The sequence below is a fragment of the Thrips palmi genome, unplaced genomic scaffold (assembly GCF_012932325.1).
Source record: "Thrips palmi isolate BJ-2018 unplaced genomic scaffold, TpBJ-2018v1 HiC_scaffold_8, whole genome shotgun sequence".
Taxonomy (NCBI): domain Eukaryota; kingdom Metazoa; phylum Arthropoda; class Insecta; order Thysanoptera; family Thripidae; genus Thrips; species Thrips palmi.
Genome location: NW_023144635.1, coordinates 9,747,966 through 9,759,704, shown reverse-complemented (window position 1 = coordinate 9,759,704; position 11,739 = coordinate 9,747,966). Strand labels below are relative to the sequence as shown.

Here is an 11,739-nt window from a genome sequence, read left to right as displayed (position 1 = left end):
GGGACAATGTGGCAAGGAGGTATGTCTTGGCCATATGGGAATAAAGGCAAAATGATATACACTGTATGTTGACAAACATTGTATTATATCACAGTTGGTTTGTTAATGGTAAACATGATGGTTTGAGCGATGATGTCTGAGGTCATGGTGATGAACTTAAAGTTAAAGCTTAGACAACTACACTTACAACAACATTCCTTATCAACCAACACAAATAAAATGACACAGATGCAAGTTGTAACTCCTCAGATGGTCACATGCACGTCGATCCTTAGTTAAAATTGTACACTCAAGTTGACAAAAAAAAAAAATGCAACTGCAATACGTCTGGGGAACGGGCATTCCCTTATGATTGATTGGAACTGGCAACGCACAGTGGGTGACGTGACCCACTGTAGCAGCCGTGCAGCCCAGAGGGAAGACATCCGTCCCCCCAGCGCCACGGACATGGATCACACATGGCCGAAATGAACGCCTAAGCGAAGCAGCGCGAACGGCAGTCTTTTCCCGCGGAGAGCGGCCTCCCTCACAACTTGTAGGACGTCTTCTCCTCGCCGGCAGCCTTGTTGTAGTTGTTGTTGTTGGACTGTGGCGCCGGCAGCCCCGGCAGCTCGCCCTTCTGGCCGGCCACCTCGATGACGCACACTTGCGTGGCCTGCGGCTCGTGCTGGGGGTCGGTGAGGTCCGGGATGTCCTTGGAGTACAATGCCCTCGCGAACAGCGCCAGCAGCAGCATCTCCACCAGCATGGCCGTGTTGTACATCACTGCAACATGGGGTGGGGGTGGGTCAGAGAGGGGAAGCCCCAGGAGGCACGGCGGCGTACTGCAGGCTGATTCAGAGAGTCGTTTTCCGCCGATGTCTCTCTCGCACTCATACGGCGGTCCTTACAGGTGCGAGAGAGACAGAGCGAAAAAGACGACTCTCGGAATGAGCCCGCTGGCCCACTCCAGCGTACTCACGGTTGGCGTAGACAGCGGGGGTGAGCGGCGGGTTGCAGGGCAGCACGTCGTACCAGGCGAGGGCGCGCGCCGCCAGCCCCTGGAACTTGGCGAGCAGCAGCACGGCCTGCAGCGCCACGAACTTGCCCAGCACCAGGTGGCCGGCCAGCACCGTGCTCAGCATCTTGATGGTCATGAGCAGGCCCCAGATGCCGGTGAGGATGGACACGACGACGATGGGCTGCAGGTACATGTAGTTGACCTCGTACAGGCTCTCCTCCTCGGCCCACATGACGAGCAGCGCCAAGTACAGCAGGCCCTGCACCACGGGCAGCTGCAGCACGAGCACGCGCAGCAGGCACACGTTGCGCCTGGAACAGAGCAGTGTAGTCACCGAGCGCCAACGCCCGCGGAGTGGAGCAGACCCACACGGGGCGTCCCGTGAGGGTGCGAGAGAGGCAGAGCGACGACAGCGACTCTCGGAAAGAGTCTGCAGCAGAGCGGGCGTACGTACTTGTTGACCGCCAGCATGGGCAGCAGGCAGCACGGCCAGCAGCAGCAGGGGCCGACGCGCGGGTTGAGCGAGCCCGGCTTCACCCTGCGGATGAGCTCGGCCTCGCCGCCGCAGTACGCGACCAGCAGGCACCACAGCTGGTACACGGCGGCCATGAAGACGCCCTGCGTCACCGCCTCGGCGAGCAGCTGGGCGCGCGGCACGATCACGGCGCACAGCGTGGCCAGCGCCACCACCTGCGGGAGGGTCTCGGTCAGAGGGGCGGTTCGAGAACCGTTTCCGCCGCTCTGTCTCTCTCGCACGCGTGGGGCGTTCCTTGTAGGTGCGAGAGAGACAGAGCGACTGCAGTGTGTGCTGCGTACCGGGTACACGCTGATGACGAAGGCGGAGTGCGTCTTGGCGGCGGCCGGCACCGTCCGCGTCAGCACGCGGCGCAGCGTGTCGGCGTACACCAGCAGCGTGAGCAGCACGACGAGCACCGCCACGGAGAAGAGCGCCTCGCCCAGCGAGTCGATGGCTGCAACAAGTGCAACGGCAAGTTCAACGGGGACGCCGGTGACTCTGCGGACCGATTCCGAGCTTTGTCTCTCTCGCACCTCTTCGGGGGCGGCCCATGAGTGTGAGAGAGACAGGGCTCTCGGAATCAGTGTGCCGCGCGTTGTGTACCCTGTACCCGCGGTGACGCCATGCCATGCCATACCGACGTCAGACGCTTTTGGAGGCCCTGGAAACCTAGCCTGCGGTTTGGCCGCAACGATTCCGGGACGGCGGCGCGGGCGGCGCGACGCCGCAGGACGGCCACAGCCAGCGCACCGCGCACCGTCTCCCGCAGAGGTCGGCGTCGTCGCCAGCGCAGCGCGGCGGCCGCCAAGATGCGCCAAGACGAAGGCGCCCTTTTCGAACCACTCGCACCGTGTGTGCAGTGTGCAGCTTGCGGCAGTGTGCTCTCACGCTTCCGTACACACACACACACACACACACACACACACACACACACACACACACACACACACACACACACTGACGCACCTTGACCGAACCAAGACAAATAATGCCGGCCCCGCGGCGAGTGGCTTCCACACGTCGCTTGCGCTCGCTTGCGCTCGCTTGCGCTTGCGCCCTCTGATTGCTGATTGGCGTGAGAGTCGGCGGGTCGCGTGCCGCGCTCGTCTTCGGCGCTCTCCTGGAGGAGACTGACTCCACGAAGGCGATTCGTCGCTCTGTCTCTCTCGCACCTGCGAGGGCCGCCGGCATGAGTGCGAGAGAGACAGCAGCGCGGTGTATGGAATCAGTCGCGTGGCTCTAGTGTTCTCCAGTGTGTCCTCCGGCGTCGTCTCCCATTTCGGCGCTTCTTCGAGGCGCAGGTCGGCCCGGTCCGGTCCGAGGCGCCGCGCGCAGCGTTCACTTTCACCGAGGAGCGGCGCGGCGCTGCGGCGGGTACAAGGTCGCGGCGTCGCGGCGCCCTGGGAGGGGCACATGTCGCAGCAGAGCGCACAGTAGAATGATTCCGAGAGCCGTTTTCGTCGCTCTGTCTCTCTCGCACTCATATGAGCTGCAATGTATATAAGTGGGAGGGAGAGCGACGGAAACGACTCTCGCAATCAGTGTGGAGAGCACAACAGAGGCCTGGAAGGGACGAATCTGCACCCGGAGAGCAGAGCAGGGCACTTTGGTGGGAAGGCGGAGCTGGGGCCGGGGCCTGCCTCCGTGGCCCATAGTGCGGCCGCCATCACTGACAGTGTGTGTGTGTGTGTGTGTGTGTGTGTGCGCGTGCGCGTGTGTGTGTGTGTGGTGTGTGTGTGTGTGTGTGTGTCGTCGCTCTCCGTCCTCGCCCTCGATCGGGCCGCCGTGGTCTCAGACAACAACGGCGAGACAAAGCGGCTGGATCGGAGCGGACGTCCGGGTGGCACGTCGCGTTGACGGGGACCTTGGGGCCGAGTGGAGGACTCTGCGCTGCCACGCTGCGCGACTTGATCATCGGAAAAGCGCGAGCGTTGGGGAGCGCCCGGAGGGTGGGCCGCCCCGTCACGCAGGCGAGTGCGGCGGTACAGCCTACCCGCCGCATGGCAGGCGCTTCGGCCGACGGGGAGCGCCCGCGTGCGGACGCCGGGGAAGCGGCAAAGGGTGGGTTATGTCTCTCTTCCTGGCGGCGGCAGGTATCCAAAGGCCGAAGAGGTCAATTGTCCTTCTGGATCCGCGCTCGAGAGGGTTGCGCCACCGACCCTTAACCTCGGGGTCAGTATTCTTTGCACTTTTTCGGTCTATTTATTTTTAAGGTCTCTGAAAGGTCACATAACTTGTAAATATAGAGAGACCGCTATCCTTACTTGTATTGTTTTACAATGGTGTTGGTGCTGCGGTGACCTCTGTGCCGCTTGCCGCCTGGCGCTTGGCACACTACTAGGGCAGGCCAGCCGTTATTACGCGTGCGGGGCCGCGTGCCGCGTGACGTCACGCCGTCACCGGGCGACCGGTTTTCGGTTTGGCACGCCGCGGTCCGCCGGCCGGTCCGTGGCCTACTTCCTGTGGGCCTGCGGGGCTGCGGGGCTGCGAGCGGAGCCTGCACAGACAGATTCCGAGAGTCGTTTTCGTCGCGCTGTCTCCCTCGCGCCTACAGGGAACGCCCCATGAGTGCGAGAGAGACAGCGCGACGAAAACGACTCTCGGAATCGGGCTGCAGGCGGAGCCAGGCCAAGAGCCAGGCGGAGCGAGGAAGCCAGCCGACCTGACGGCGACAGGGTAAACACAAGTGTCCGGCCGGCACGGGGACTGCGACCGGGACCGACCGGAGGTGTGAAATAAAAGCCTCGCAACGCGCAGCAACGCGCAACGGGAAAGGCTCCGTCGCTTCGCAAGCTTCGCAAGCCAAATGGAGTGCAACGCGCCGCGGGTGTGGGGTATGGCGAGGCGCACGCACACGCACGCACGCGGCGTTGCAGTAAGCGGCCGAGGCACGCACGCGCGCGCGCGCACACAACCGCACACAAGAAAAGTTTCGCGTTGGAACAGGGACCACGACCCTCAGACAGCAGTGGTCCGACCACAACTCGGGCGTTCAAGTCTCCGTCGTCGATGTGCGACGGTCGGCGACGGTCCCTTTCCAGAAGACGCGTGACTCGACGACTCTGATAAAGGCTTGAAAAGACAGCGGTGCGACGGCCGGCCAGCCCGAGGCGCCTTGCCGACCCGATGGTGGCGCAAGTTGCGCGCTATCACAGTAGGACACTGAACTGCAGAGCACTGAACTGCAGGCGAGGGGGTAACGACTTCGGTAATCCGGCTCACAGCGCCTCGTGGTTAGCTTAACCCAGCGGTTCCCAACCTTTTTCGGTTCACGACCCCAAATTTGTTCCCCTCCTTTAGCATGCCTTTGATACAAAAGGCGATAATCCGCTTTAGTTTAAAAGCAGTAGTGTCTCAAAGTTGATCAAAACCGTCACAAATGTCGTTGAAAAATCGTGTTTTAGGCCGACTTTAAGCAGCCACGGCGTCTCATCCGAGGCGGTATTTCGTCCTCCCTCAACGGGCAATTGGTCTTTGGACCTTCCTTTAGCATGCCGTTGTTACGGAGTGCGATTATCTGCCTTAGTTTGGGAGCAGTATTGCCGCAAAGTTGATCAAAACGGTCACAAATGTCTGAAAAATCGTGTGTTGATCAACTTTGCGGCAATACTGCTCCCAAACTAAGGCAGATAATCGCACTCCGTAACAAAGGCATGCTAAAGGAAGGTCCAAAGACCAATTGCCCGTTGAGGGAGGACGAAATACCGCCTTGGATCAGACGCAGTGGATGCTTAAAGTCGGCCCAAAACACGATTTTTCACAAACAGCCAGTGGAAATTTTTCGCTACAAATTTGGGGTCGCGAACCGAAAAAGGTTGCGAACCGCTGCCCTAACCGCTCGGCCATGCCCGCGAGCACGATGCGAGCCCTGTTTAGCACGCGGTGCGTGGCGTGGCGTCTGCCGTGTCGGGGACTCGCGCGCCCCGGCGCGCCCACGGTGACTTTGGCACTGGAACCGAGGCGACGCAACACGCCGACACATTAGCCGCCTTACCTCCCGGCACACTGTCGCTCTCTCTCTCTCTCTCTCTCTCTCTCTCTCTCTCTCTCTCTCTCTCTCTCTCTCTCTCTCTCTCTCTCTCGCACACCTGGGGCGTGCCATGAGGGTGCGAGAGAGACAGACCGACGATGCAACTTCGGGATGGTTCGGCTGGCGCCGTGCCGCGCGCCGTGCCCACCGACGGACAGAGAAAGCCATCATACGTATGGAGGCGCCTGACAGCGTGGATGCGCTCAACGCCTCAAATGAATTTCAGAAAATAACTTCGTCACTTTCTCACGGTGTTCCTGGAAGAAGAAAATGGTCCCTCCCCTCCACCACTGCACTGCACTCCCTGCGGGCGTCTTCCTCGCTATGCAGGTGCATTGTACATCTTGGTTGCAGCCGGAGAGGGGGGAAGGGGGGGGGGTGACCCACCGGTTGCGCAACGCCCTCGTCTGCAGGGGCCCAGGCCGGGCCCCGCGGGGGGAGGCAATGACCCTTCAAGTGATCGCTCGCTCGCTTGGAAGCCCTCGGTGTTTTTATCCGCCGCGTCGACGGCCGCGGCGCACCGTGTGAGGCTCGGCAGCAGAGCGGAGCAGAGCAGCTGGACTTCGGCCAGTCCGGGTGAACTTGGAAACAGGCACAAGGATCCAGCCGCTGGATGTCGAAACAAAAGCTTGACCGCCGTGACGGGGCATGCCCCCCCCCCTCCTCTCTTTTCCCTCTGAAACCCGTTCAGGACCGCGGTACTGGCGACGGGTAAGTGGACAGTGGACGCAACTGCACCAAACAACTATACGCTAAACATCACGCGGCGAATTTTCACAAAAACAATTTCTCTCCTTTTAATTTAATTCTATTTTCTGCAGCCATGTTTTGGTAGTGGAGGCAACTATTGCCCTTGATTTTAGCGCCTCCGTGGCGACATTGGCCAAATTTGAATTGGCGAGTGCGCCGCTCGCTGGCGCCGGGAGAGAAAGAGGGGGGGGGGGGGGGGGTAGCTCCCGCCGCGCGGCCGCTGTCGAAACGAGTGCCACGGCCAAGCCGCCGAGCGAGCCACCGAGCAAGCCGCGAGGCACTCAGCGGAACCTCGTTGCACAGAACCAAGACCAAACAACGGCCAGTTTTATTGTCTATTACACGACCAGTTTGAGTTTGAAAACATCATCATCTCCTTGGCTGGCACACAACCTGCACCGAAAGGATGTCGGTGTCCTTCGCCCTTTCCGTTCCCGCGGTTCGAGTCGCCGCACAGTGGGCCAGAAGACCGGCGGAGGCGGTCAAAATCCCGGACGCGTCATGAGCTCCAGAGTCGCTAACCATAGGACTCGAACCGAACGTGTGACCCCACCAATGGATTGCTCTCCGAACGAGGAGTCCATTGGTGGGGCCACACGCTCGGTTCGAGTCCTGGTAGGCGACTCTGGAGCTCAAAACGCGTCTAGAGTTTTGGACGCCTCCACCGGTCTTCTGGCACACTGTGCGCCGGCGACCAGTCCGGTCAAGGGCCGCCGGGGGAATTCCCTCCGGCACTGCGGGGCACTGACCGGCGGGGTCGCGACCGCGCGCCGCGGTGGCCGTCAGGGGTCCTTGTCGTCCTTGTCGTCCTTCGCGTCCGTCGCCGCGGACCGCAGTCCCCCGGGCCCTTCCTCACCTCCACGCACGCGGCACGCGGCACTGGTGGCGACGCGCTGTCTAATTTAATGGCTATGGTGCGCCTCCACGCCCCCGGCGGGCCACCCAGTGCCGTGTGATTACCTGCAGACTGATTCCGAGAGTCGTCTTCGTCGCTCTGTCTCTCTCGCACTCATGGGGCGTGTCGCACAGGAGCGAGAGAGACCGATAACGACTCTGGGAATCGGTCGGCGGCGAGTAGAGCTCGTCGCGCGCATCCACGCCGTTTGGTATTTGTTTGTTTGTTGGTGTCGGCGTTATCGTGTTCCCTCGGAGCGTGGAGTGGAGCCGCGCAGCCGCGACGCGGAAACCGAACGGAATGGAAAACGTGACGGAGTACGCCCTCTCGCCGTACGCAGGCAGTACGCGGGGGAGTGCCACTGCCGGGCGGCGCGGCGCGGCGCAGTGAGGGGAACTTCCGCCTGGCGGAGCCGCGGCGCACGGCGCGATGGGCAGCACACGATCGCACACGATTCACGCCTCATTCTGACAATCGTTTTCGTCGCTCCGTCTCTCTCGCACTCATGAGGCGTCCCGTGTAGGTGCGAGAGGGACAGGGCGACGAGAACGACTCTCGGAATCAGTCTGCATGCCGGCGAGTTGCGGATTATGGTCTGCAATTTGCGCGAGGTATGATTAGCCGTGCGCTATCTCGTCGTTTGCCCACGCCGCGGCCGGCCGGTCGGTCAAGCAGGTCAAACGCGACGCCGAGGGCCCTTTTGCTTCGCAGATGACGCACAGTGCTTCGTCGCTCCGTCTCGCTCGAGGCCGTGTGGCGTTCCGCGTGGGTGCGAGACAGGCAGAGCGACGGAAGCTCTGTCCTCCGGGACCAACCTGCCGCAGGCTGCAAGCCCCTTGTTGCATTTTGATTGCTCGATTGCAGCCGGTTGCACCACGATGCACCACCAATGCAGCGAAACACATCACGTGACGCGTAGCCCCCCTCCCCCTTGACAGTGATCCTTCCAGGTGAGTGCGCCACTCAGGTGAGTCACCCCGCCGACGAAACGCGACGGCGAACTTTGGCAGGCAAAAGGCGGGGCCGGGGCTCGAACCCGGATCAGCGCGAATCAGCCTGGCGGACTCGGCGCCACCGCCCGTTCCCCTTGCCCCCCCCCCCTCCCCAGCTTCCCGTCTCGTGCGGCGGGGCATGTAGAGTAGTAGGTGTAGTAGTGTGTGCCGGCCCCGCCGGGGGAGGGGCCGGCCTGGCGGGGCCTGGCGGGGCCTGGCCGAGTGCTGTAAGGGTTACGTGAGCGCAGGACGACGGGTGGGCCAAGGTGGCACCCCGCCACGCCCCAAAAACCGCGACGGGGAACTTGGCGGCAAAAGGCGGGGGCCGGGGCCCTGGGGAACCCGGGCTCGCGGCGAATCGGCCCTGGCGGCCTCGGCGCCTGCCGCCCGTTGTCGTCTTTGTCTCCCCCCCATACGGCAGCCCCGTGCGTGCGGCGTGACAGAGGGGTAAAAGGTGTAGTAGTGTGTGCTGACCCCGCCGTGGGGGGGTGCTGTCCTGGGCCGCCTGCCGGGCCTGGCCCGCCCCCCTTTCGGGGCCTGCAGAGGCTTTTTAACGGTTTACGTGAGGGGCGTTACGGAAACTGCGTTAGCGTTAATTAACGTTAGCGCCACGGCCACGCTCCGTAAACCGCGTTACGTGGACTGTCTTAGGGCGCGGCGCGTTCGTAGGGATTGGTGAAACATCGGTCCCGGTAAACCGAAAACTCGGATGTGCCTCGCCGACAGAAAAAACTGTTTCCTAGAGTCGTTTTTTCTTAAATTCTGTGATCTTTGTTCAACCTTTACGCACCCCCTGGTTGGGTTTAAAGTTTAAGGGGAATAACGGCGTTCTTGGAATCTAAGCTGACGCGTTAAGGTTCTTCGCTGTTAGCCGTCCCCGTGGTTAATGCCCCGGACTACCATTACGAGCGAAATCGTTTTTGCAGTGCAGAGATCACACAACAGCAAGCAAAAAAGGCCCCTAAAAATGGCACAGCAAGTGATGAAACGGGATGTGTCGTCTCGTCGGTGCGGCGTGGGACAGCGGCTAGGGGCCGACGGACCTTACGGGCACGTGGCTGAAAGGTAGCTAGGTGAAGGCTGGCTGAGCGCTTGGCCCAGCCAGGCCCAGCCCGGCCGCTAAGGTGAAGGTCGAGAGAGCGCCGGGCGAGGGGCGGGCCGGGCGCACAGCCTTTTCGGGTGTGAAAGGGGACAGTACACCGAGTACTACGCTGCCGGCAGAGAGAGTCGACCGCGTGTGCGAAGACACTTCCATTCATAGCCACAGCACTTGCACTGATTTCGAGAGCCGTTTTCGTCACGTTTTCGAGCAAGGTTGTGTCATCAGATTTATTTTTCTCGGTGCGCGAAGCAACAGAATGTGTATCGACCGCCGTCTTCGATTATGGAGAGTCGGCTGGGCCGGGCGCGCGAGATGATACGATAAGCGAAGACGGCGTGGCGGCGTGGCAGCCGGGCCCCACTTGCCCACTTGCCCACTCCACTTTACTCGCGCTTCCGTTTCCCTACCGCGGTTTCCTGCGAGTTCCCAAAGGCGGTGTCGGAACAGCAAAACTCGGCGCGCCTATGTTCCTGACCCTTTCCCGACCAAAACAAAAATCCCCCGACTGAGTAAACGCTGTTGTCGTTTGAGGGGTTGCCTGTGCGCAAGTTCGCGGGCATCCGGCGAAACTTTTCTTTTCGTTCGACCGCGTTCGACCGTGGCGTTATTTTTGTGTTTGTTTTTCTTTTCTCTCGGGCGGCCTTGACACACTGTCTTGCCCCGAATCTCGCACCTCGGGCTCTCGTCCTGCGCCTTCTTTATCAGTGCCGTGGAGATTCCGACGGATGAAGCGATCTGCGCAGCTCGAAGTACGGCGCGCACCACACCAGCCGACACCAGCCTTCGCCAGGGGCCGTACCGCGCTGGATCCACCGGTTCCCTTCCGCACACCGAAGTTAGGCAGCGCCGGTCAGTACTTGGACGGGTGACCGCTTGGGAACCCCGCGTGCACTTGGCATCTCTTTTATCTCAGCGTGCATCCGCGTGCCGGGTGGGGTTTCTCGTCTTATTTTGAGTCGGCGGCCGGCGAGCCTGACCCACCCCACACGCTGCCGCCGCGCACGCCGCGAGAGAAGATCAATACGCCTCGCCCAGCATTCGCGGACCTGCTCCGGCGTAGCCTGCATGGCCCCCGGGCCCTGGCTTCAGCCCTGCTTCAGCCCGAGAGACACGGATTGGGGGTGGCTCTCTCTCTCGTTCGCTCACTCTCGGCTGCCACTGCACAGTGAGGCAGAAGACCAGTCGCCGGCGGACTAAACTCCAGACGCGTTTTGACTTCCAGAGTCGCTAAATGGGCCTCGAACCAAGGGTGTGACCCCACCAATGGATTCCTCGTTCGGAAAGCAATCCATTGGTGTGGTCACACGTTCGGTTCGAGTCCCATTCAGCGACTCTGGAGGTCAAAACGCGTCTGGGATTTTGACCGGCTACCGGCCCACTGTGCACCGCCTCGTTCACAGCGCGGTGTGCGGGGAAGTCCGGGTGGTGCCTCTCCGAGGCCCAAGGACGGGCCTTGGAGTCCCGGCGTTCTCAAGGACGAATGCCGAGTGCACCGGAGGCCTGCCCCATGTCAGCTCTAGGCCTTCAGGCTCGCCTCTAGCCTCTAGGCGCCCACCTGGAGCGTCCGGTCCACCTGGCCCTACTCTGCAAGGCCGACGCTCGTTTTAGTTTTTCATATTTTTTTTTTGTCCCAGCTGATTCCCAGCGAGGCCAAGTTCCTTCTCTCGCTGCTGCTGCAGACTGATTCCGACAGTCGTTTTCGTCGCTCCGTCTCCCTCGCACCTGCATGGGACGCCACAAGAGTGCGAGAGACAGAGCGACGAAAACGACACTCGGAATCAGGCTGCAGTGTGCCGGCCGGACATCACTATAAAACTAACGCGCCTGCCCAGAGTGGTTTCCGATCGCAGTGTAGACGCGCTCTGGCTGTGACGGAGACCGACTGAATGCACCGAACCGGCCGGCGACATGAAGAGCGCGATGTGAAAGGGAAATGCACCGAGAGGGAAAGGGGAGGAGAGAGGGAGAGTGCACCGGCAACAACAAGCAAGCCCGCCTAGCCACGCTGGAATGCCATGCCGACCTGCAGACTGATTCCGAGAGTCGTTTTCGTCGCTCTGTCTCTCTCGGGGGACACCCCACGAATGCGAGTGAGACAGCGCAGACAACGACTCACAGTCTGCTAGTCTACGCCTGGGGCTGCGCGGCCCCCACGGCATTTCGAGTAAGGCCCACCAAAGCTCACCTCTGATCGCCATCAGACCGCAGCTTGCAGATTGCCCGGTTCTTATTCGGTTTCCGTTCCGAGCCCGGCGGCTGCCATGCCGGCGCGGAGTGTTGTGATGGGTCCTAGCGTAGTGTAAGTTCGCTCCACCTGTTCGGACCTTCCTCTTTATCGGCTGCGACTTCCACACGGCGCTTTGGCGACTCGGCCTGCTCGGCCGCGCGGCGCGCCCGGACTGCGCCTCCACTGGTCTCCACCGGGTCCGCACTTAAACCCCCAAGGACGCGAG

The 11,739-nt window shown here is 61.5% G+C and overlaps 1 protein-coding gene across 1 annotated transcript; it reads right to left on the bottom strand.

Moving 5' to 3' along the window:
- Window positions 1-66: 66 nt before the first annotated feature.
- Window positions 67-11,672, bottom strand: LOC117652929 (organic solute transporter alpha-like protein). Its single transcript, XM_034398126.1, has 5 exons — window positions 11,472-11,672; window positions 1,817-1,971; window positions 1,455-1,690; window positions 962-1,311; window positions 67-765 (listed from the first exon to the last, which is right to left on the bottom strand). The coding sequence occupies exons 1-5, from the start codon at window positions 11,482-11,484 to the stop codon at window positions 527-529; spliced, it is 993 nt and encodes a 330-aa protein (XP_034254017.1). The 5' UTR covers window positions 11,485-11,672; the 3' UTR covers window positions 67-526.
- Between the last annotated feature and the right edge of the window lie 67 nt (window positions 11,673-11,739).